At 39.8% G+C, this 25,004-nt stretch overlaps 2 protein-coding genes across 8 annotated transcripts in view; one reads left to right on the top strand and one right to left on the bottom strand.

The window, feature by feature from the left end:
• camk2d2 (calcium/calmodulin-dependent protein kinase (CaM kinase) II delta 2) overlaps positions 1–12,168 on the top strand; it is a 37,105-nt gene extending 24,937 nt beyond the window's left edge. Inside the window, exons 10-21 of one of the 5 annotated variants that reach the window (XM_031871881.1) lie at positions 844–966; positions 1,255–1,338; positions 1,592–1,634; positions 2,821–2,861; positions 3,638–3,697; positions 4,977–5,021; positions 5,422–5,470; positions 6,521–6,541; positions 6,904–6,979; positions 7,075–7,169; positions 9,182–9,410; positions 10,593–12,168. In XM_031871881.1, the coding sequence (XP_031727741.1) occupies positions 844–966; positions 1,255–1,338; positions 1,592–1,634; positions 2,821–2,861; positions 3,638–3,697; positions 4,977–5,021; positions 5,422–5,470; positions 6,521–6,541; positions 6,904–6,979; positions 7,075–7,169; positions 9,182–9,410; positions 10,593–10,596 (870 nt within the window). In that variant the 3' untranslated portion in view covers positions 10,597–12,168. Of the gene's footprint in view, positions 1–843; positions 967–1,254; positions 1,339–1,591; positions 1,635–2,820; positions 2,862–3,637; positions 3,698–4,976; positions 5,022–5,421; positions 5,471–6,520; positions 6,542–6,903; positions 6,980–7,074; positions 7,170–9,181; positions 9,415–10,592 lie in introns of those variants that run through there. The other 4 variants (XM_031871883.1, XM_031871885.1, XM_031871884.1 and 1 more) reach the window with 4 other exon arrangements.
• A 1,941-nt stretch (positions 12,169–14,109) lies between these two features.
• Positions 14,110–25,004, bottom strand: part of ank2a (ankyrin 2a, neuronal) — an 87,088-nt gene continuing 76,193 nt past the window's right edge. The window contains exons 46-49 of one of the 3 annotated variants that reach the window (XM_031872021.1): positions 18,693–18,776; positions 17,527–17,691; positions 17,207–17,380; positions 14,110–16,121 (exon numbers count right to left, since the gene is read on the bottom strand). In XM_031872021.1, coding sequence (XP_031727881.1) covers positions 16,107–16,121; positions 17,207–17,380; positions 17,527–17,691; positions 18,693–18,776 — 438 coding nt within the window. In that variant the 3' untranslated portion in view covers positions 14,110–16,106. The other 2 variants (XM_031872020.1, XM_031872022.1) reach the window with 2 other exon arrangements.

The following is a 25,004-nucleotide window of genomic DNA, read 5'->3' as shown; positions in this document are numbered from 1 at the left end:
GCAAGAGCACGTGGACAGCTTCTTCGTCCTTACTTGGTCCACTTTTAAAGTCCATCTCAACAAATTTGATACAGTATTTGATCACCACATATCATATCACTCCAACCTTAACCAGTACTACAATCACAGCCAAAGTGCACCATGGCATGTTATGTAGTTCCCTGTCTAAATAAAAAACAAAAAACAGCATTAGTTCAATTATGCAAATAGTATTATTATATTATATATATTATATTATGCAATAATAGACCTAAGAAGGTAATCTATCAAATTTATCTTCACAAAAATAAGTCTCGTCTTACATTACCATGAGGCAGTGGCATTTCTAAACATCGGCAAACAGCCTTACCTTTAGCCATTTGGTTATGTGTGTGTCAAATCCAAAATGGTTCCACAAATTGCTTCTCAGATGGTTCGATGTCATGACTATTGTTAAGTGTGGCCCGCTTGTTTTCTCTACTGTGACTTTGGAATTTGGAAAATTAAGAACTATGTTTTCCTCATCTGAATCAGCCAAAACCATTGTAATTGTAATTGTAAAAGGAACCTAATCTTCTTTGTGTACCTTGCAGAGAAAATCACACATCAACCATATTTGTAGCAAAAAATATGATAAAATAAAAATTTAATACACATATTGAGTCTATTTGGGGTTTTCTCTTTTTCTCAGAGGATAGATGTTTCACTCATTTTCTGTATTTTCATTTATGTTTTCACTTTTCTTTTTCATTCCTCTTCTCGTTCGTCTTGCTAAAAACAAAGAACGTCTGATGATGCCGTATTTCGTCCCTATTACCGTTGTCTGTGACAATGCGTTTGACACTCTTTTTGTTTTTCTGACAGTTCCCGTCCCCAGAGTGGGACACTGTAACTCCTGATGCCAAAGATCTGATCAACAAGATGCTAACCATCAACCCCAGTAAACGCATCACTGCCACCGAGGCCCTCAAACATCCCTGGATCTGTGTATGTGGCACAGACACACACACACACACACACACACATACCACAGACATGCAGAAACGCACACATAAACTCATATACAGACACAGAAGACACAAAAAGATAAAGACCCACACACTGATACTGGTAAACTATTATAGGTAACAGAATGCCTCAGTAGCATCAGTTGTGCCATCAGATCCAACTTGTGAGAACACACATAGTCGCCCACACATGCACATGCATACATTCCTCCCATCCATTGTTTCCATTCTCCCTTAATCCTCAAATCCTCTCATCTTCTTCCTGCAGCAACGGTCCACTGTAGCCTCCATGATGCACAGGCAGGAGACGGTGGAGTGCCTGAAGAAATTCAACGCCAGGAGGAAACTCAAGGTGGGACGTCTGGCAATCCTTCATGGTTCTATTTATACAGAACAATCCATCCAGCCATCTCTCCTTCCCCACTCTAGACTTTGCACGCTAGAAATGATGACTTTGTTCTCTAAAACCTTCAAGTTGCCCTTTTGATGCTCTCCTCTTTCTTGCCGTGACCTTATAATCAATCTTGCTATTTCTGTCTCGCCGTTCCTTTCTCCCTTTCTTCCTTCCATCATCATTATTACTTCCCTCTTCTCCATCACTGCAGGGAGCCATTTTGACCACTTTGCTGGTCACAAGAAACTTCTCAGGTATGTCTCTCTCAGCCTGGTGTCCAAGACCTGGGTTACCCAAACATATCTTATGAACTAAAACCACTTATGTTTGAAAACATCGGGAGGCTTGATACTTCTGGGCCTTAAATATTGGTGGTAGTTTGGTTAGGTTCGCTATGAAAAATGCATCTTCTAGTCATGAGGAGAACAGATCAGAGGCACCACAAAGAAGGTAAAAAGGTGCAATTAATCTTCGACTTTTATATAGAATAGCAACCTTTTGAACCTATTTCTGAATGCCTTCGGTCTGTTTTCCTGTAGAACAAAGGCAAACAGAGACATCTCTCTTTATCTCTCCAGCTGTAGCTCTTTCACTTTATCTCGATTTTGCGCTCTGCCATACCTTTCTTTTTGTTGACCTATCTCTTATTTTGTCATGCTCTTACCAGCCTGCTTTCTCTCTTCATTCTACAGTAAAATGCATTAGTGCATTTGTGTCTCTTTATATTCATCATTTTCTTCCTTTTTCAAATTCCTTTCCTTCTTTTGTTTGGATTGTGGTTTCCGTTTGAGGTAAGATTTTTTTTTGGAATGACAGGGAAATGTGCGGGGTTTGGCTCAATGAAATAGTTGTGATGTATTTAGGCCTTACTTAACTCTCATAAGAGCCAATCACATATGCATGAAGATGAGATGTTTGGTATTTAAAAAAAACACACAATTAAAGCTCACGCTTGCAAGAATGTCAAGATGAGATCAGAATGAAATGCAGACAAGGATGCAGCATGCATTTTGAAATGCAATCTAGTGTGTTTGGATTATTTTATTCCGTGAGAAATGCGATGAGGAGTGGCAGGATTGTATGTGTGTGTGTGTGTGCTAGTTGTTAAGTGCATGTGTGCAAATGTCCATTTTAGAATGCTGTGTGGGTCTTACCTCTTTCATCACTTGCTAAATACACACCCAATCCCCAATCAACCGCCCGCCCTCCAGCCCTTCACATGAGAATCAGCGTGTAGTCGGGAGAAACAACCTCCCATCAATGAAGATGCCACTCTAAGCATCTGTTGCATTGCATTATGGATCTTGCAGTTGGATTTTGCACCTGGAGTTTGAAGATAAGCGCATCTGACTGATATGCTTGCTTGCATGTTAGTGTAGCCTCAGGACTCTGTTTGAGATCCCTCACGCTGAAGTGTTGTCTCTTTCTGTCCTTCTGCAGCAGCCAAGAGTTTGCTCAACAAGAAGGCGGATGGCGTTAAGGTGAGTCGCTTTGCACCGTGAAGAAAAAATGCTTTGTTGACTTGCATTAGTTTGCTGGAACGTTCAGTGTCTGAGGAGCCTTCTGGATGATTATTATGCATTGTGCACTCAGCAACATCATCATTCAGGGACAGTCACACCAAGCAGTGAGCAATGGTTGTTATTTCTGAGCTTGATCCCACATCTCCTTCAATAGATGGTCAGACCAGTAAATATCTACATTTATATACTGTAGATAGAAAGTTTTGTATTTTATTATTGGTCGGTCATTAAGCAAATGTTTTCTTACCTGTTACTATATATCGGACCGGATGGGTGTTCAAAATGATAGATTATAACTCCTGATATCCTCCATGTTGTTACTAACAGCCTCCTTTGTGTTCTGCTGAGTCTAGCACTTTAGAATTAAATACAAATTTGCTACCTAATAAAAGATTTTGGTTTTAGGAACATAAGCAGTTTCCCTCTGACTGCTTTTTGATACGTGTTCCCTACTGTCAGCACAGCCTAGTTTAACTGACCTCTTCTGCGTCAAAAGTGGAGCTTTCCTCAATACATTCGCCTTCCTGACTAAGTGCACTTCATAAAACCCACAGATTTCATAAAGAGGTCTTGGTTGGTAACAGTTTAACACTCAGTTACATCACACGAGTTGAGATGATCTCTTTGGAGTGGACCGTAGCCAGAGTATGTGTGTCTGTGTGTGTGTGTGAGCACAAATGTGGGTCTGAAAAGTGTGCACGTGTGTCATGTCCCCTTTACACTGCCCCCTGCAGGTCAACAACAAAGCCAACACAGTGACCAGTCCCAAAGACACTGGCCCTGCCCCTGTGCTGGTATAAACACAAAACTTCTCCCACACCTGCACCTTCATCCTCAAAACCTCTTTGACACCTCCTCACCTCACATCATCCACTGCGGATGAGGTACAGGTTCACCCTTTCACATCGGCTCACATCATTTCCTGTTTGATCTCAGCCCTGCTTCTTGTGATTTAAAATTCTTAACCGGGTGTATAAGAATAGAGAGACGTGTGAAACGGATGTCTAGCTCAGTGTTAGGCTATCCCTGAATGACACAGCGTGTAAAAGCTTTTGTGGCCGCGCAGCGTGTCACAGCTCCCAGCATATTCGATGAAAAATAAACTATTCATAATTCATTCTGAATTAACATACGGCGTTTACACATGTTTGGATTTGACTAGTGTAGTTTTAAATCTGTAGTTAAGGGCAACCTCTACCTCATCAGCCCCCCCCTTTCCCATTTCAATTTGCTTGAACCCTTCCCCTCTCCTCCTCCTTTACACACCTACACCATGCATGTGCCCCTATCATGTACTGTACAACTGTACACTATCACTTTTGCACTTGATTTTTAAACATAGCACGGCTGTGTTATGCAGGTCTAGTCTGCCTGTGCATGGCTGGAGTGAGAGGATGTCGCCTCCTTGGGCTCATTATGATGCTACACCCCCCCCCCCCCGTGATTTGGCTGTCACTCATTGGCTCACGCATGGTGTGTGCTGACTGGCTGTCTGAGTCAGGCCACATGACTGTTGCTCTGCATGATGTCAAAGGCCCCCCCCCTCTCTTTCTCTCTCTCTTTCTCTCTCCGTCATCATGTACAGACACACTTACACACACACACACACACACATAGATGCAGGCTGCTGATGTTATAATCTAGTGTAATCGGGGTGAGTGATTAGAGGGACTGATCTGGTCATCAAGATCCATTCCACAAAAGCCCAGACATCTGACTGCCGAGGCGGGGCACTGTAGTGGGCTGATGGGAGAAAAGCAGATAGAGAAAAGACATTGAGCAACAATGTCATGCAGGAAGGGAGATAGAAGCATGAAGGGTAGAAAAACACAAGTGGACACTTGCAATTCAATAATTGGAGGTTTATTTTGGCAGATGCATTGTGATAAATAGATGTAAAGATAAATAAATGTAGATAGATAGATAGACAGACAGTTAGGTAGACAGACTGACAGACAGATTCTGTAAATACACACAAATACATTTCCTTTAACAGTGTCTGTGCCATCATACCTTTTCTGTCCTTCTATAGTTATTTCTTCCAACAAGTTCTCTGTCATTTGTTCTCTTTAGGAACCACAGACAACTGTGATCCACAACCCCATAGATGGAAATAAGGTAATGCAATTCGTAGTAATTGTCATTGTTGGTTGTATTTAATGAATTGAAACAGTTCCTGTACGTCAGGCCTTTTCATTCTCCAATTTCAATTAATAAGAATAGTGTGTCTTTCCACCAACTGCCCTTATATTGTAGTGTTATATAATCAACTCGCAATAAATTATGTTCATATATATATATATATATATATATATATATATATATAGGGGTTTAAGACCCTAACCTTGTAATCTGGTTTAAGCCTAGCCGGGGACTTTTGTTGCATGTCGTCGCTCCTCTCTCGTATAGTATAGCAAAATCTGAGTTTGCAAGAGCATTTTAAGCGTTTTATTTCAACACTCATAGATATTACAAACATAAATTGTACTGTATACAAACTGTTTTCATTCTCTGTCAGGAGTCCATTGAGAGTGCCAACACCACCATTGAGGATGAGGACGTAAAAGGTAAGGAAACTTGTCCTTGTGTCCACTCACAGTCCTCATCTGCGCTGCGAGGACACAGCAGTCGGTCCTCCAGTCAGACTGTTCGCTCTTGATTTTTCCTCGTTCTGTTTTTGTAACGCAGTTAAAGTGCGCAGCAAGTTACCGGCTGAAACTCCTCGTTTGGCAGTCAGCTCCTCTCGCAATATGCAGTCTGATAAAAAAACAAACACTTGCCCGACTTTTCAGTTTTCTTTTTTTTTTGCATACCTTTGAATGTTTTTCTTATTAATAAGTGTTTTCTACATGTTTTCTTATGGTTTGTTGTGAATGTAATTTTTTTTCCATAATTCCTCTCCTGCCTTTACATACATACCCTTATCTTTGTTACATCCCTCACCCAACACACATACGTGACACCCAATCAAACACCCACCCATGCCACGTCTGACAGCCCGCCGTCTGGGCAGCTTAGTGAGCGGTATCTTGAGCTCTAAGAGCCGCTCCTCACAGATGTCTGACTCGAGACTGACTCCCACCTCCTCAGTTCAGAGTAAGTCCCTCCGCAGTGGGGGGGGAATCCCTGTTTTTGTTCCCCTCCTGTCCCCCATCACCGTCATCACTGGAGGAAAGTGATCTCTCCATGTGAAGTGTCCTGATATTCAAATCATCTCCTCGGCTTACTGTCGATGAGTGGGGTGTTTGATACAGTTTACGGTTTGAGATTGTTCGTCCTCACAATGCACCGACCATCCCTTCTCCAGTGAGATTAAACCTCTGTTTTTTGATCCTTGTAATAATCTGCTCCCTCCATCCGATTTATTCCTCTGTATTTGAATTTGGAAGTAGGTGCTCTCCTGCTGTGTATTCGTGTCTTGGAGACACAGATGCTCTTTTCACTCCTCTCTTTGCCCTCTGTTCTGACTCACCCAAACATCGACGCACACAGCAAAAAGCTGACTCGTATACACACTCATGTACACACACACACAGTGTTGTAGCTTACGGCTGTGGCTTACTATTTGACATGTCTTTTTGTTGCACAAATTAAGTGATTTTTTTAATATCCCCCAGCCTGCACCAATAACCATAAAGGTAAACTGTCAACATTACTTAGTTGAAACTGCTTTTGTAGCAAATACTTGCATTGGTTTGTTTTTGTTTCTTTTGAGCTTTGTCGGGTGAAAGGAATCGTGTCATCTTGCATTTTGCTGCCTGATATCACTATTAGTCATGGGAGGCTTTCTTGTCGTTTTGATACAACAAACATTTTGTGAAACACTTTTCTTGAGCGCCTTCCATTTCTAATAACTTTGAAATCCTGCAGACTAGAACCCATTAGAAGCTGATTTGATGTCCGATTTTCCTTATCTGCACTTTGCCTGAAATGCAGTCACCACTACCCACTTTTACATGCGTTTGTGTAGGTGATGATGTTCTCTGATCTTGTGTTGTAGCTCGCAAACAGGAAATTATCAAAGTCACGGAGCAGTTGATTGAGTCTATCAACAATGGAGACTTTGATGCCTATGCGTAAGTTTTATTCGCACTGTAACGTCTAAATGGTTATACTGCTTTGCTTACATCTATGTCTGACTCTGTATCCTTTTTTTTTTTCGGCGCAACAGGAAGATTTGTGATCCTGGTCTAACTTCCTTTGAGCCCGAGGCCCTGGGCAACCTGGTGGAGGGACATGACTTCCATCGCTTTTACTTTGAGAACGGTAAAATATTAATCACGACTTGTATGTAGCCTGAAACTGTCTCGTTTTACAAAGTAGATAAATACCAACAGAATCGTCCAGTTCAGAGGGAAGGATTCAGAAGTATTCACGGTGTTTGCTCGTGCTGCTGTTGCCCAGAGCAGTTGAGATTCGTTGTAATTGCAGGTCTGGGGTTGCTCCAAAAGGTGCAAGTAGCCAGGTGGCTCCGCACCCAAACTAGACGCTGAGAAAGAGAATTTCGCTGGAAATTACCGGCAGTGTGTTCTTCACTCACATCAATTTGTTAATGTTTTTTTCCAGCTGCTCTGGAGATTTTAAACAAGAGAGGTTTTTTTCTAAACTTGCTTGCTTGCACGATGTGCTGAATGATCTGATGCATCAGTTGTTTGCGCTGAAGCCCCGCGGAGAAAACGTCCCGTTTAATTCTCAGTGAGGAGATACTTGTTTGCACAATGTGATGCCCTGGTTAAACAGTTACACTGTATGGAACCAAAAATGCACTGTACACATTCATTCATGACAAAATGAAGTATACCGTACTCACAAGCAAGCATGTCTACTAAAATCACTTTTTTACAGAGAAAGACAGAACACCTAACCTTCTTCACAGAAACCTGTTTCATTGCTTCAACTCCATTCGTAGGGCTCACACAACACAGAACACAAAACATTGTGTTGATATTAATATTTCGAGAATAAGGAAGATCCCCGACACAGTGAAAGTGGTATTCGGCATGTTGTTTGTATGAAAGAGAGCGTATATAATGCATAAGTGGGTATGGAGCGAAATTGTTTGTTCTTTATCAATATTTAGTCCTATCGGTTTACAGTTCATGTTTGCTGGTGCACTACAAGGGCACATCTGTGCAATGGACTAACCTTGGAGCAAAAAAAAGAAAATACTAATGAATGACTGCTATAAATGGCAGAATGTCCTCAGTCAGGGTAAAAATAGTTCAGATAAACTAGATATGTCCTAGAAACCTCAATCGCTTGGCGAGTCTGTGCTTGTCCACTATCCAACACCAACGTATGGAGACTGTTACTTCATCTTGTTGTCATATCAGTTAGTTACAGCGTGAGAAACACCTGCTGATCCCCTTTCTAGTGCTCCATTGTTTTGCTACAGTCTTACACAGACTATAGGCCCACAACTGTTCATGGATGTAAGCCAAGGTAATCAACGAGGCTATATACGCTTTGCACACACATTACCAGGGCTAATATTGTAGACAATAAGGTCACTCACACAACTGCACCACCACCCAACAACTAAGCCCTGCGACAGAATCCACACAGCACTCAAGACCGCCTCGTGTTTTCACCTGACGCATTGCAGGTCTATCACAATTCAGTCACAGGAAACAGGCTGGAGAAACATATTCTAGCTTCCGTTGTTAAACATTGGACCACACGTAGTGAACTTTGCTTTCTCTTCAACATATTCCCATGGCTTGATCCGCACCGATTACATATTTTTAACCGAGTGGAACCATGATGTTGAAGCAGAAAAAGCATCCACTGCTTTTCAGTGTGTACGGGGTAACGTTAGGTTTTCTAAAATACACAACATTTGCATGGCGGACCATTGGCAGCAGCGCCGCACATGGAAGAAGGCCTCACCAGAAAGAGGAAAGACAGCAACGACATTTTTCTTCATTCCTATTTGGGAATACATGTTCCGTAGTTTGAATAATGAATGCTGCCGGAAATAGTTCGCTTTTCAAAGACATGTTTAGTGACAATGGCCAGTAACAGATTTTTCCATGGACCCCCAAAAAATATGCGGTTGAGGCTTTTGTGGGCCCCCAAGTTTCGATCAAGCCCTGTATTTCACACACTGAGTTAGTATTCCTTTAAGAGTAAGGTCAGTGTATCGTTTTTGAACAATTGTACAGCTGTATTAGAATTTCCCAAACCCAAGTGACGTGGTTGATATCCATCTTATTCGTTTAGTGTGTGTTACTAAGTGCAGTTGCTCCCTGTAATCAGCCATTTTGTCACCCTTCCAGCCCTGTCCAAAGGAAACAAGCCAGTGCACACCATCCTCTTGAATCCACATGTGCACCTTATTGGGGAAAATGCAGCGTGTATTGCCTATATTCGACTGACCCAGTACATGGATACCAGCGGCATGCCCCGCACCATGCAGTCCGAGGAGACCCGTGTGTGGCACCGCCGCGACGGCAAGTGGCAGAACATCCACTTCCACCGTTCGGGCTCACCCAGCATCCCCTCCCAGTAAGTAAGCAACAGTAAGAAACACAGAGTAGAAAGCTTGAATGAAGAGAAACTAAACAGCAGCTGAAAATCTTGTTTTTCGCTGACCTCAAGGGTCTCCACCTTGCTACAGTGTAGCAGGTGTGCTCCAGGGTGTGGTCAGTACATTGTGACATCACTGTTGGGTGTGGTTACAGGTACAAAGGAGCACACTTCTGACCACACCCAACCACATCTATCAATTAGTGGTCAATGGTGCCACAGACTTGAAACCTTCAACCAGTGAAGTCAGCGAAATAATGCATTTACATACTTAAAATTACATTTTGTATATCAATTACTCACTAGGCATTACCTTGAATTCTTCTGTCCACGTTGAACAGAGAAATCCTTGATGAATTGAAGTAAATGGCCACTTTTAACAGCGAAAACTAAAACATCTGTTTATAAACGCGGACACATTCTTGCAGTATAATCCAAGTCTCGTTTTTCTAGTGGCATGCTCACTACTTCCCAAACACATACATTTTTGCCAAAATCGTACCATATAAAACCACTTCCCTCACTACCGTCTCATGCACAGACTGGTATCAAATATGCACAAGCCGTGTAGGATTTTTCTTGCATCTTGACCCATGCACGTCGTTTCACGAATTCTAACTCGTGTAATGTCTGCCCTGGAAAATGTTGGGCGGAGTTCTGCTCAGGATACAAAACTTGAACATGAACCAAATATGAATCATAAAGGTGTAAGATGTCCCAACTTAACAGGTGCAACAAGAGTGACAAGAGAGTGAGCCAGATGTCAGCAAAGCACAGTCTGTACACACGCACATACGACTGAAAAGAGGTATCATTCGGCACAATAATTGGGTGGACAATAAGATTTTACGGGCTTTTCCCAGAGAGTAATACTAGTGAGCCAGCATGCACAGTGATACTGTGACGTTATTAATGAGACCAGTGGTTCCTGCTTTCATGCTGTTACATGTCTTAATATTGTCTGTGAAAAAGTGTTCATTATTATTTCTTTACGCAGTAAACATTGTCGTTGTCTCCAGTCAGTATGCATTCACATGTATGCTCTCTCTCTCTCTCTCTCTCTCTCTCTCTCTCTCTCTCTCTCTCTCTCTCTCTCTCTCTCTCTCTCTTTCTCTCTCCCCCCCCTTTTTTTTTTTTTTTTTTTTTTTTTTTTTTTTGCAGTTAAGGAATATTGACATGTGGTCAAAACAAAAATCTCTAGTCGGGCAGCCAACTAGCCAACCCCCATGACTGCCCCCCGACCCTTGACCCTTCTATAAGGACATGGCATTGCAGGATACAAGTATTAATACATTTTATTGTTATGGCATTTTATTAATGGACATCATTCGAAACCCACCACCGGGTGGCTGCACACTGTATTTGGACATTATGAAACGAGCATATTGACATTTTTTTGTTTGTTTTTTAAGATGTTTTGGTATGCATTTTAAATATAAAATAGAGATGTTTTAAAATCTACTACTGTAACCTCTCCCAAAAATTAGTTCTGTATTTTTATGTGTATTTATGTGTGTGTGCAATACAGAAACATTTGGAAGATCAGAATGTTAAAATTGAGCTTGCTTTAGTCCTGGTGATGTATATATATACATTGTGATTGTTGATGAAAAAACAAACATTGAAATTGCTATTCTTGCTATCAGAGGAAATAAGAGTTTACGTAAAATCCAGTTTATGAGCTACATTTATGTTTGCTATGAGCTAAGTCATACTGTTTGAATTGTCAGATTTCAATCTATAATACTAATTTAAATGTAAAGAAAAGCAGAGCAGCTTACACTTTGCATCAAGATATGTTTGCCTTTATATCAGTGAAATAAGAAATAAGAGAATGTAGCATATATGTAATATATGAAAATTCAAGACTATTGTGTAGTGCATGGGGGGGAATATTGTAAGTAAGATCATATGAAACTATAATATCTTCTGTTTGATTTGTGAACCACTGACTTGTTTGTTTGCGTTTGTTAATGTTGTGCATCAAATGTTTCTAATGTCCTCCAGTATCACAGAGCTGTTGTAAAAACAATAACACAGTTATGGTGAACATCCAGCGTAAATATCAAAAAGCTCATATCTAAGAGGAGGAAAAATAAACTCCTGCTTGCTGAAGCACCCCTTACATTTTGTATAAAATTGAGAAGAAAACAAACGCATTTTTCATAATGTTTGTACTTGTATTGTATGACTGTATGTATAGGGTTTCTGTTATTTTATTCTTCGTCATTTCCAGTGTGATACTTAGCCAATTGCACAGAGAAGGTGGAGATGATGAAGATGGCTCAAAGGCACTATATGCTCTGCCTTCAGTGTTCGCCTGAAGGTTGGGCTAATGAGTCTGGAAGAGCCGTAAAAGCATTGGACTGAAGAACATTGCAGTCAGACAAGAGGATGGTGGTAAGACAGCAGGAGAGAGGAGTCAAATGAGAGTTGGACTGCGATGAATGTTGGGATGTCTTCCTTGACGTTCAGTGCTTCTACCAGCCGGTGGCCTCCTTGCCACAGCAGGACAATGCCAGTGTCTTCGTCATCCTTACCGTTTGCTCTTTTCAATTGGTTGGTCTCTTCTTTTGTAAGGGGAAAATATGATAAAACATTTCTTTTGACGAAACATATGATGTCAATGCGATGCACCACTCCTTATATGGTGTGAACCTGTTGCCAGCACGGCAATGGATGGCTTAACATGTTTAAGAAATAAATAAATCAGCTTAAAGGTGTGATAATGAATGACCTTCAACGTGTTCTGTGTTTTGTGCCCTCTGCTGAGGTGGAGGGAAGCTGCTGACGTTAAATATTTGATGTGTTTTGTTATGTTTATGATCTCTGATAGATATGATGGTACGGCAAAAAGTCATGAAAATGCACAGTATAGTATATCGACAAAAATCATCGTAAAATATGTTCAAAAAAGTCAAATATTTTGGAATGCAGTCATATAGTATATCGAAAAAAGCCATCAAAAAAAGTGATAGAAAAGTCATAGCATATTTCGTCGAAAAAAATAATTTAAAAGTCATAGTTTGTATGTCGAAAAAAGTCATAGTATGTCAAAAAAAGTAAAGTATAGTATGTCGAAAAAAGTCATACTATATTATGTTAAAAAAAAAGTCGTAAAGTAATCATAGCAAAGTATGTCGAAAAAAGTCATAAAAAAAGTCACAAGGACACACATTAACCATGTAACTGCAAGCAGCTTTGTTGTTTGTAAATTAGTTTCTAAAACTGTACAAGCTTACACTAATTGTGAGTATTTCGTTTTTACCCCCTGCCCATCCCGAACTATCTTTTTCTTTCCTGCTGATGTTGTTCCTGAGACTGGACACACAGCTGGCGTTGATTTCCTGTGCGGGGTCAGGGAAAGGTTGGGACAAAGAAATAGTAGAACACAGACACACACAGATATAGATACACATCAGTTTGGGCAAGAAGCCATTAATATATCCAAATAGAAGAAAGAATAAAGCCAATGATAACATAAACACAGACAAATCAAGTCTTGAAATGTTTTAATATGAAGCTGACAAAGCTATGCTCACGTGGAAATTACAGATTTTATTTTAAAAAATCCATTTGATATTTTTACGTTAACTCAGGGACTACAGAATCGGGGGTGTGATTGTACACACGGGAGAATGGTTGTGACAAAATACTAGTGCACACATAAGAGGGCCACAGTTTAAATTGAGTATGAGGTTGTATTGGACAGATCAGATATGTAAGGAAGCAGAAAAATTCAAAATGACTGGGTAGAAGACTTGAAACTAGAGATTCAGACCATAAACACGTTTACAATGTTTACTGAGGTAATAAATCAAGTAGGAAGTCCAGTTATATTCTCATAGACCTCTATACAATCGGACTTCTTCGCCCCATGCCGGCTTTTAGAAAGAATACAAGTTTCAGGCTCTTCCACAGTGACTTCACTTTTTTTTTTTTTTTTTTTTTTTTTTTTTTTTTTTTTGTTTCGCTTATTGCAGTTAAATATTGTCCACTGTAGGACTACAGCAGTTCTTTGAAAATGTCAAATCCCATTTTAATTTTTAAATGATTAGAAAATTGCATAAATTTGATTGTGACTTACATACGACTCGCACAAATGGAAAATTAGGTGAGATTAATTATGTTGCATTTTAAGTATTACATTTGATTTAACATTTGTATATTGTCCCCTGTACAGAAGATTAAGTGTTGAAAATTAAATCTCAAATGCTATTTTCATTTGTTTGTAAATTGCATTTTCATTTTGACTCATACATTGCCTCCATAAATGGAAAATCTGGTTACTTTGTATTTTAGAATTTTTGGTATTCAACATTTAAATACTGTCCAGTGGGGGACAACTTTGACTATTCATTTTGGCATTCTCATTTTAATATAGTCATAGATTGTGAACATGAAAATGCTAATTGTCTAATTGCATTTAATTTGTACTCAAATAACACATACACATGTGGAAGATTATAATGCTATTGTGAAATTACATTTTTAAAATGTAATTATTTTAATAAAGTCCCATAAGTTCTTCCATGGGTGTTAACAAGAATCTGGTGCTGACATTCCTGCACTATTGCACTACCTCTGAGGCCCACATGGGGACAGCACCAGGCTGTGCAGATTGTGAATTGTTCATTAATGTTAGCAAGTGAACAAGAGATACAACGATACAACACTATAGATTTGTAGACTTTTATTCTCTATCAGCCATAGACACACTGCAGCCATTTTGTTTTTGTCTTTTTGAGCTTTGATACAGTAATACATGCCCTAATTAGATATTTGAATATGCATTGTATATGTATATAACTGTCATCACAGAAAAGGGATGCTGATTTTCAAATTAAAAGCATACCTGTCACAGTGAACTTCCACTAGTTTGCATTTGACATTTTTCTAAATCACAAAAGTAAACAGTGACAGTGAAATAAATACATTACATGTAGATACATAGAGTAGCGATGCTCATGAGCTGTGTATAATGGTAGGTTTAAGCTCAGTGTGTGTGTGCCTGGTGTATCACTATCTTGTATTTAATCATCTGCCCTGCCAAAATGAAACTATCTCTGTGGATAACTTATACTCTACCTTATATCCTGTGCACAAAAAGCAAGGAGGTGCTCCCTCCTGACGTTCAGGAGAGTAAACGCAGTTTGTGTAAAATAAATGTTTCTTTTCTTTGCTGACAGAAACTGGCACACACTCTCTGACAAGACTCCCCACTCATACACTCATAAACACACAGCACACAACTGGTCCAACACTCACTCAAAAGATAAACTGATAAAACAATTAATAAAGCAGAAACACTGAATCACCTGTTGGCTTATCAGATTGTGACTTATTCACTTGTGGCAAACAAAAAAATGGAATACGCTATCTAAATCAAAAATATACCAAGACATCTTCAAAAAAACATAAAACCAGCTTATAATAATTCTGACAATACCCTCTCCAAAACCAGCTGACAATGCAGTATTTACCTCACACTCTTACAGCACAACCTCACTCACATATTCACCATTCATACATTATGACTCAAGAGCAACTATTTAAGAGAAAAAGACAGAAAAATGAAACATAATCACACGGAAAGAAAGACAAAGAAAGGAAAGCGAGACAGAAGGGCAATCTATAGAACTACAAAGCAGTCAAAGCTTAGGATCACTATGACGTAATGATGTTGATTAGTCATGCCTGCTCTACGTCACATGAGTGATTGTTAATTCCTAGGCTACTGATGTCCGTAATGTCAAGATTATAGATAATATATAATTCCCAACGACCGGTTACACATAGCCTACACAAAACACAGCAGCAGCAGCAGCAGCAGCAGCAGCAGCAGCAGTTAAATTCAGTGTCGATACAGTCTGGTTTCCTCTGTGCGAGAACTTTACCACCTGAATAAAAAGAGCGGAGAGGCTAGTGTAGTGAGTGAGACTGTTTTTAAGTAAGGAATATGTGAGAAAGTCTGGCTGTGAGAGGCAGTGCAGTGTGAGAGATATTGTCTTTCAGTCCAAGCACCTACTCAGAGACTAGTACCAGCATGTTGCAGGTAAAGTGTTCTTTACCTGCAGGAGGTTTGTAAGTAAGTTGATGTGAATAGTGTCCCTTTGTGGTTTCTTTGTGGTTTCTATGTTGCTCGACCACAGCGTCAAGACAAAAATAGCAATTCTGAAATGGAAAGTTAAATGAATCAGATAAAAAAACGGACGACTTTCTTTGGTCACAAAAAAAAGGCAAAACAACATCAGAACATGAAGAGAAAATCATGAAGACATTATGACAGCCGGGGAAGAAAACAAACTGAACTAAAGGTCATCTTCCAGGACTTAAATGGGAAGACAGTGGTAGCTTGGAGGTGCCGTGGTGCACACTGGGATTGCATGTGGCTAATGCATAGGATTAGGGGAGACTTTAGCATGGGCAGAGCCAGGGACTAGAGGAGAGTGTAACACATTCCTCTACTCTCACTCCTCCTCATCCTCCTCCTCCTCCTCCTCCTCATCCTCATCGTTGTCCTGTTCTTCTTCGTGGTAGCGGTGAAAGAGCTGGTGGAGATGCTGCTGGAGGTCACGTGGTTTTGACCCTCTTCCGGGGTTGTCCACTTGCTCTAGAAGGACCCGTTTGCGCTTCCCAGCTCCCTTCACCACTGTTCGTCTGTGGGTGCGACCTTTACGCATGTGGGCCCTGGAGGGGGAGCAGAGGGGGAGGGGGGGGGGGGGGGGGTGAAAACAAACAGAGTAAGACAGCTCAGCATCATCAAAATATGCACCTGACGGTCTGCGGCAATTTACAAGCAGATGTTGCTGTACTAGTAGGCATGTTATGGAACGGAAAGCAAAAAAACACTCGCAAATGACATCATGCTCTGTAAATCCAGCATTCAATTGTGATCACATGCACAGCATACCAAGTTTATAGCTGCAGAAAACTATAGATTATGTTATAAAACACTTTAAACAGACTAAGGATGTCTCTGGACCTCTACACTTGGAATGAGATGTGTTGACTGTGAAGGCCATAGCATGTGATTTACATATTTTCATGGATCCCTGCCCTTCATGCAGGAATCTACATTTATGTTTGTCAACTTAATTATTTAGAGTTCTTCTTGGATTTGTGTACACCCGTTTGTACATCTTATGACAAACAGCCTTCATTTGTGTGGGCTCGACTCTTGTTTGGCTCACATGGAATATTTATGGCTATCTGGTACATACAGCACGCTTGTTCTGGTTCGTCCTCTCCGAGAGGCTTAAGGTGTCACAATTAATAACAATACTCAGTAAACATACTTATAATAATGATAGAAATATCATCTATCTTACCTGGTTCATTGCTTTTTATCTCTCTTTGAATCCATACAGAATAAAAAATATTTTACAGTTATGCTACTTGACAAAGTGGTTAATGATGTCCACATAAGCAAACATTAGTCAATATTAGTAAAAGTGATAAACCTCACACTCACAGAATACAGCAGTCACACACACACACACACACACACACACACACACACACACACACACACCTCCTGACCACAGTTCCATCTTCTTTGACAGTCTCTCTCTCTACCACACGAGGGAGCTCTGTTCTGCTAAAACCACTTATATAACCTAGTGCCTGGTGGCATGAAATGGAGAAAACAGTATTCACTGATTTGTGGAATGATTTGATGATGAAAAAACACACAAAAAACGGAGACCAGGTATCTGTCAATACGGATGTGAGCTACAATATGTACAATGATGGTGATGAGGTTATCAGCACACCTGTTCGAAGTCTTTTTGGGCAGAGGGGAGGTCGGAGGCCAAAGACGGATCACCCTGGTGTGTCATTGTCCTTTCACCTTCCACCACCGTTGTTCTTTCTACGCAGCTGACCGTACAGCCTTCAGCTGCCTCCTGACTTGATGCTGAGAAACCCTCACATTCAGCAAATGTTACCTAAACCAGAAGAAAGAGTTATTTGTTTGGTATTGAATGGTCTTTTATATACAACTACCATAATAAATGTTGCTATGTCTGTTATTTTCTGTTGAAAAAGATCTGGAAGACTATGATAAACACACAAATCAATACAGGACACACACCTCTGTGTGGTCTCCCTCGCTCTTCAGTACGGTTCGCTTCACAACCTTGGAGTATCCGTCTCCATCCGTCACACGGATGGATGCCTGGGGAGCTCCTTCTGATGACACCTCTTCATGCTCCACGCCGTCGGCGGAAACACACTTGCGAATAATTGTACGTGTAACCTGAGGAAGATCATGTGTTTAGAGGAGTGAAGCATTTGTGTAAAGAAAAAGTGGTAACACTTCATATTCACCATCATTATAAATGGGAAACTGACAGTTACTTAAACTTTAGTTTATACATTTATTACTTTCAACAAACAATTAAATTGTAATTAATAATGTCTATGAATTATTAGTAATACTATTATTTATGTTATTTTAACAGTTTATTGTTGCACATTTGTTAATGATTACCAAATGATTTGTAAACCTTTAAGGAAACATTTATAAACATTACATAGAAGGACTAGATATTTGTAACACTTTGTTTATGGTTAATAACTGGTTTGAAAACCCTCCATTAACTTTATTTGGATGGTTATTATAAAGCCATAACGGATTATTATTGTAATACTTTGTTAAATGCTTAATAAATACTTCTACCATCATTACTAAGATACATAGTAAATAATTGTCGATTGGTTTCTGGTCCATCTATCTCAGTAATATTTATATATTTTTACAAACAAAATCTTAAAGTTTTACAAATCACTTGTTAATCAAATAAATAGATAAATCTAATGTAATCAGAATGTAATTGTTATCATCTCTTATCAGCTATGATACAATATTGAATTTATGAAGTAATTATTAATGAACTCATTCATTATTTCATATTACACAATCTAATGATTAAATAACATAAATTATATTACTAATAATTAGTTAACATTATTAATTAAAATATCATTGTTTGTTTACAGTAAAATAACTAGAAGTTAAAGTAATTGACCATAAACCATTTGTTAATGATGGTTATTAAAAAGTGTAACCAGCCACATTCCAGAAACCACTGTGGTCTGTCTCCTAATGAGATGGAACAGTTACACACAAAGAGATTTTGGTATTGATGCAAACAAATCACAAGTGTGTTGTGTTTCGCTGTACAGCCTGTTGACACTTCCTGTTGAAATACTGCCATGTGATATGTGCACGACAGTATATATAGAACCTTGCTTTACCTTTTTGACAACAATGTGTCCATTTTCATCCTTGTACTTTTCTTCCGTCACTGACTGAGGGGGGAGGTCTGGCATTTCATCAGCCTGTGAGGGAAACAAAGACAAACAATAATCAGGAGTGCTAAGTTGGGTCAGTGTGAAGTTTAGGTGTTTAATTCTCCACTTCAAAAAAACAAACGAAAACACGTTAGAGATGATTAGGACACAAAACGTACATTTTAGGCAGTATTTTGGTGAGAGAACAGGGACTTTTGGGGTACAGGAAACAAACTAGCGTTTGTCAAAAAAACAACAACAAAGAAGTGCTCACAGTAACATAAAACATCTCCATGAGGTTCAGCCATCTATGCAAATCATGTAGCAGGTTCTTATTATCAATCCTTATTTATTTTAGTCTTCAAACACCAATTTTTCACCCATTTTAATAAAAGGTTGTTAGACAGTTAACATTGTAACTCGAACAGTGAGGACCTTGCCTGGTTAAAGTTGCACCCTGGAAGTCACACCCTCCATGCTTATTTAAAACACCATAAATCATGCTGAATCAGATACCTGAATGACAACTCTTCTTCGAACTATTCTGGTGGTCAAAAATTCATCATCAGAACTTTCTGACATTGATCCGAGCTCTGCAACGATATCCTGACCAAGCAACACAAGTCCATTAAGATTTAATAGAGGATATATATATATATATATATATATATATAGATAGATATATATAGATATATATATATAGATAGATAGATAGATAAATGCTGTTTGCAGCAAAGCAAGCAATAAGCAGAGTGATATGGTGAACTTTCCATTGACTTTGAGTGTTACAATTAAAACTTTCAATTCATTTTCATATATTACATTGGAAAGTACAACATGGCAGTCTGTAACTTGGAAAAATGTTTGCAAAACATTCCATGCCTTATTTCAATTAAAGAATAAATGTGCTTACTGCTGATTTAAAAACAAACAAACGTGTAGCTTATTACTGTGAGTGATACAGCCGGTTACAGGCAGCACAGTGACATGCTGAGTTAGGACTGGTTCAAATCTCAAATCAAAATAAAATAAGGGTTATGAGGAGTTTTAGATCCCATCCATGTGGCTAGAGGATTAGCAGTCATTCCTCTCTGAAGCAAATATAAGATTTGGTTAAGCTCAGCTCCAGGAAAAAAAGCTTGCAAGTTGGGGTGGTTTACCAAATCTCATCTTACCCTCGAAAGAGACTTAACAGTATCATCATATGCCCCAACACAGACAGGGGGCGGCTGTGAAGCCTCACACAAGGTGAATTCCTCATCCGATGCTTCTGAATAGTGTAACAATTCTTCTTTCTCTTCATGTACATTATAAGGAGGCTCCTGGACAAAAGGAGCATCCTCATAATCTTCACTTCCAGAGGACAACAGAATTGTTTGATTCACTTTTTCCAGCACTCTAAGATGGCAGAGATGACCTTGGGGCTGATCTCCATTTGGCCTAGTACTGGCCTCAGGTTCATCAGCCTCAGTCTCTGAGAAATCTGATCCAGCCTGTATGCAGTCAAAGAAAGGCTCTGGGTCAGAGTATTGTAAGGTTGGGCTGTCTGCACCACTATGCACCACTTCTGCATATTCTGGAGGCATGTGGGTATAAATGGTTGTGGGAGAAGAGATCTCTGGATACCCAGATGGGATGCTATACCCCTCATCGGAGGTCGAGGAAGCCCTCTCTGCTTTGGGTTTAACTGGAGGAGGCTGAGAGGCAAAACACTCAGACTCTACTAGAGTCAGAGATTCTTCTGAATGCTGTCCACTGGTCTTTGGCCTATCCTCCTCTGAGGATGCCTCCAAGTTCCCTGGGGAGGGGTATGACATCAGCTCCTCAAAGCTAAAATGTCTTGCAGATGTAACTGTCTCCGGAGTCAAATCAGAGAGAGACTGGGAAGAGACATCTTCAGCCTGAATGGCTTCAACAAAAGTTACCTCCCATAAATGTGTAAGTTCATCTTGGATATTCTGTGTTGATGTTTCTCCTGTCACACCCATTGAGTCTTTAGATGATGTAGCTGATTCAAGTTTTTCTGGACTTTGAAGAATGTCAGTTGTAGAATCTTCCTCACAAAGATTTGCCAGATGTTCCTCGGGTATGTCAGACGGACTCTTGGCTGCTACCGACACTGAAGAAAGTATCTCGGTAGTATTTTCATCACAGGTGCTGGACTGGATCATGTCCACAGGAAAACTTGGGTTCAGTGATACTATCACTTCACAAAATCTTTGGGGAAATTCTGGAGTTGAAAGGAACTCAGCAGGAGATAAAGGGCTATCCTTACGACTATCAATGTTTGAGGGTACACTTGTCTCAGAGGTTTCTGTTAGATCAGGAGTGACTGTGACAACCTCAGGTTCATCTTGAATGGCTGTCTGGAAATGTGCAGGCTCTATGACTGCTACATCTGTGAGGTTAGTATCTTCAGCAAACTGCATAACAGATGACACGCTGACTCTTAGGTTATCACTTTCTTCTGTATGGCATTGATCTTCAGGTGAAAGTTCATCAAACTCACACATTTGATCACCTTCAGAGCTACCATCAATGCAGTCTAACAGAAGTGGGTCAGGTGTGTCTGTTCTAAATTTAAGGTTCATCTCCTCCAGATCTGACAACAGCTGGTCAAGCTGAGGGGACCCAGATTTGGGTGGTGTTGGTGTGGACTCTGAGGATGTGATGACTTGGTCATCGGGAATTTCTTGAGCTGTTTGACAGAGCGGGTTTGGAGTCGCTGAGATTGTTTCAGATAAGCCAGAACTTTCACTTTGTTTGGCAAATGACATCCTTTTATCTTTTTGCTCTGGTGCGTTACTATGAGTGGTCAATGTGATTTCAGATAGGTCAAAGGTACCTGGAAATGGTAACTCTAGTTTTTCAGTGGAAAGTGTGTTTGAAAGATGTGCCATGGAGGGTGTCTCGGTTGGAAAGACCTGTCTCTGTCCTAAATTAACATTTGTTTGTCTTGAAGATTCTGAAAGACTTGTCCTGTAAGATGCTGTTGATACCTGCAAGAAATGATACAATGGAGTGGAAAAAATATAAATAAATATGATTGATGATTTCTTTTGGTGATGAAAAGAATAGTCAAATGAAGCATGCGTTTGTCAAATGGTCTGTTTTTTTACATATAAGAGTAGTGTCTCAAATGAGGAAATTCACTTGTAGCCCACTTGTGTTTAGGTCACTGCAGTAGTATCTAATATATGGCAATAACATTTGTCTTACAGATTACAATTTAAACACATTATATTCATGTAATGATTAAGATGCTGCTAAAATTGAGAAACTCTCAAAAAATAGTCTTCAATTTTAGCATATTTAGAAATATTACATTGACAACATCACTGAAAAACACAAACATTTTATGATAATAAAAGCAGGGTATAAGTGAACTTCAGACAAAATCAGGATTTGGTGTAAGATGAAGGTGGACATTTTGGACTTCATTTTATACCCATTCAAGTTAGTGTTTGCTGCCTTGTCAAAATATAAGGGCAGGAAGCACTGCACTTTGAATGACAATGCTAAACGCACTATTCTATTTGTCACAGTCAAAAACTATGACTGTCTGTTCTACTGCAGGTCTGCTCCATCTTCCAAAAGGTAGATAACTTGCTATTACAGTAATGACAATAGCCAACAGAACACTCCATTAACATAATCAAACATTTATGAAAAAGCACAATGCAATACTGTAAAAAAGTGATGTTGGGTCCTCTACCAAGACATTTCAGATGACAGAATGTGGGAGAAGGGCAGTAGCGGGAGAAGATGTCTAAGCTACAGACATGCTATTATGTCGTCACATTAAATTTCGCAATTAAACTGAATTCTAAATTCTTGGAAAGGGGTGTCATTGGGGCATAGTCATGTTCGGGAAAATGATGGGCACCATTGGATATATGCCTCTGTAAGCTGTTTTTAGTTTGGAAGACTGTGCATAACAGACAGCACAGGATTGGAGCTGCGGCAAAGCACATAAATTGGTTTAGAGTTGCATGTCCGTTAGGCAAAGCTCTAAATGGCTCATCTTATCGCAACTACAGTAGATTGTAATCTTATACAAAGAAAATGTCTGGCACCTAAAGCCCATTGAATGTACTTATAGGCTTGAATTGTTCAGATCAGGCAGTTTAAGGGGATCACAAAGTCCATTGGTTAGCTATTAATCTATGTAGCTTATGAGAACATTCCTTACCAGCTGGACAAAAAGCTCATGTCACTAAGAAAGGGTCACTCATTTCCTATAGTTGTGCTTCACCAAAAGATATTTTCTTTTGTTCTAATGCAAACATGCCACAGCAAGACAGTGAAGCCTCGGGCATTATTAGTAAAAAGGTTGAGGCATAAGTTCTACATTCACACTTAATGTAATGCAAAAAATGTATTACTTTTAAAAGCAACACTGCATTCACTGCTGAGCAAGAGCTTGTGCTGTCTTACCGACACCAAGGAGCCTGGCTCTCATCCTCGCTCATGGATTTTCTTTTCATGTTCATGGAAAACAAATCTTGGGCTTGTGTCATCTTTAATTGTGATTTAGGGTCTGTCCGTTTAAGTTTGTGCACATGGGATCTTCATTTCGCTGATTCTCTTTTTGCTTGAGTTTGCTCATGGGAAGCTTCCACCAGCCAGACAGCATCATGACATTCAAAAATTGAGTTCTACAGATGGCATGTGACTCAACTCATTGCAAAACTGGCTAATCCCGTATGATCTGTTATGATCTAGTCGAGGCTATTTTCTGTCCAGGCAAGAGGCTTGACAAAAAAAAAGACTGGTTAATTGTGTTTGAGGAGGAAGCTATGGGTCCTGTCTCAACTGCTGAAGTTAGTAGCATTAGCATTTCAGGATGTGAAATTGTTACTGTAAAATCAAATACTTTTCAGTGGGATACTGATGATTCCTGTAATGGTTTGGAGTCTGGTATGATGCTTTAGTAATGACAAGATTTGACTGAGCTATGTGGGTCTCCCCTTCTGACTTATAAATCTTTGAATTTGTCTGCAGTAGAAGTCTCTTCTGGCAGACTTTGCCTACATGGCAGCTGGTTTGAAACGTCATCTAAATCTCCTATTGATTCAAGAATTTGAGGGGAAGATGGTCTTAACTCAGATAGCCAGTAGTGAAGAAATGACTGTGTGCACTCACTGTCCGATGGCATATCACTGAAGGACTCCTGAAATTCACTGTCAAACACAATGGACTCAGAAGAATCTGGTCGGATCTCGACATGAATTAGTACAATCTCTCTCCAGCATTATGGAGTCTGGTGAAACAGATTCATTTTCTGACAAATGAAAGTAATAATAAGGTTGACAGTCGAAATGAGGAACTTGTGAGTCAGGAGATAGGGCTGTGAACTCATCAAATGAGGAAAACGATTCTGGAGAAGGCGGCCTCTGGTGATTGAATATTTGAGGTGATGGTAGCCTGTACGCAGAAAGTGTGGGACTGTAATTAAATTCACTTGCAGCTGCATGCTGGTGAGGACCTGTGGATCCTGTTTCTCCTGTTTCAGAATGTGATATGCCAGAATCGCTTTGACATGCCGGAGAAACAGAACCAGTGAACACAGTACCTGAAAACCGAAACTCATCAGCTCTTTTGTCATCTGATGAGCTATGAAAAGTTAAAGAATCATTTCAAAAATGTTGCTGTGCACACCAGGCGGTTGATATGTCATGTTTTTGTGGTGTACCACTGACCATGCAAGACGTATTTTTTATTATGAAACAAGAACATTTTCCCTTACAGAGTGGATTGTACAAATGTGACATTAAGGTCTTAACAAAAGGCTTGTGTGTTATCCTGTGTTTCTGAGTATGTTTTGTGGAATCTGATGATTGAAATTCAGCAGGGATAAGTTTGAGCTGGGTCAGTTTTTTCCTGTGACTCGTGTGCTGAGGCAGAGTTTTCAGCAGATAATTGTTTGATTTCAGAGAAAAATAAGTCGTGGGCGGATGTTTTTTCATCAAACAAAAAATGTGCTTGTTTCTCAACACTAATGCATCGCACAGCATCTGTATATGTAAGGGGTCTTGCAACAGAAAGCAGGTGAGTTTGCTTAGCTTCAATCGGTGAAGAAAGTGAATCTGGTGAATCTGGTCTGTGGTCATCAAACAATTCCTCAATATCAAATCCAGAAGATAAAGAACGATGTTTAACTGACACCACAGATTCTGGGGAAGATGCTCTACAGTCTGCTAACCAATCCTGCAGGAACAAAAAGTCAAAATCGGAAGACACAGATTCTGGGGACAACGCCCTGCTCGTAAATAA

This window comes from Anarrhichthys ocellatus, unplaced genomic scaffold (assembly GCF_004355925.1).
Source record: "Anarrhichthys ocellatus isolate YVR2014 unplaced genomic scaffold, GSC_Weel_1.0 scaffold61, whole genome shotgun sequence".
Lineage (NCBI taxonomy): Eukaryota > Metazoa > Chordata > Actinopteri > Perciformes > Anarhichadidae > Anarrhichthys > Anarrhichthys ocellatus.
Note: the sequence above shows the minus strand (reverse complement) of the source record. Positions and strands in the feature narration are given on the sequence as shown.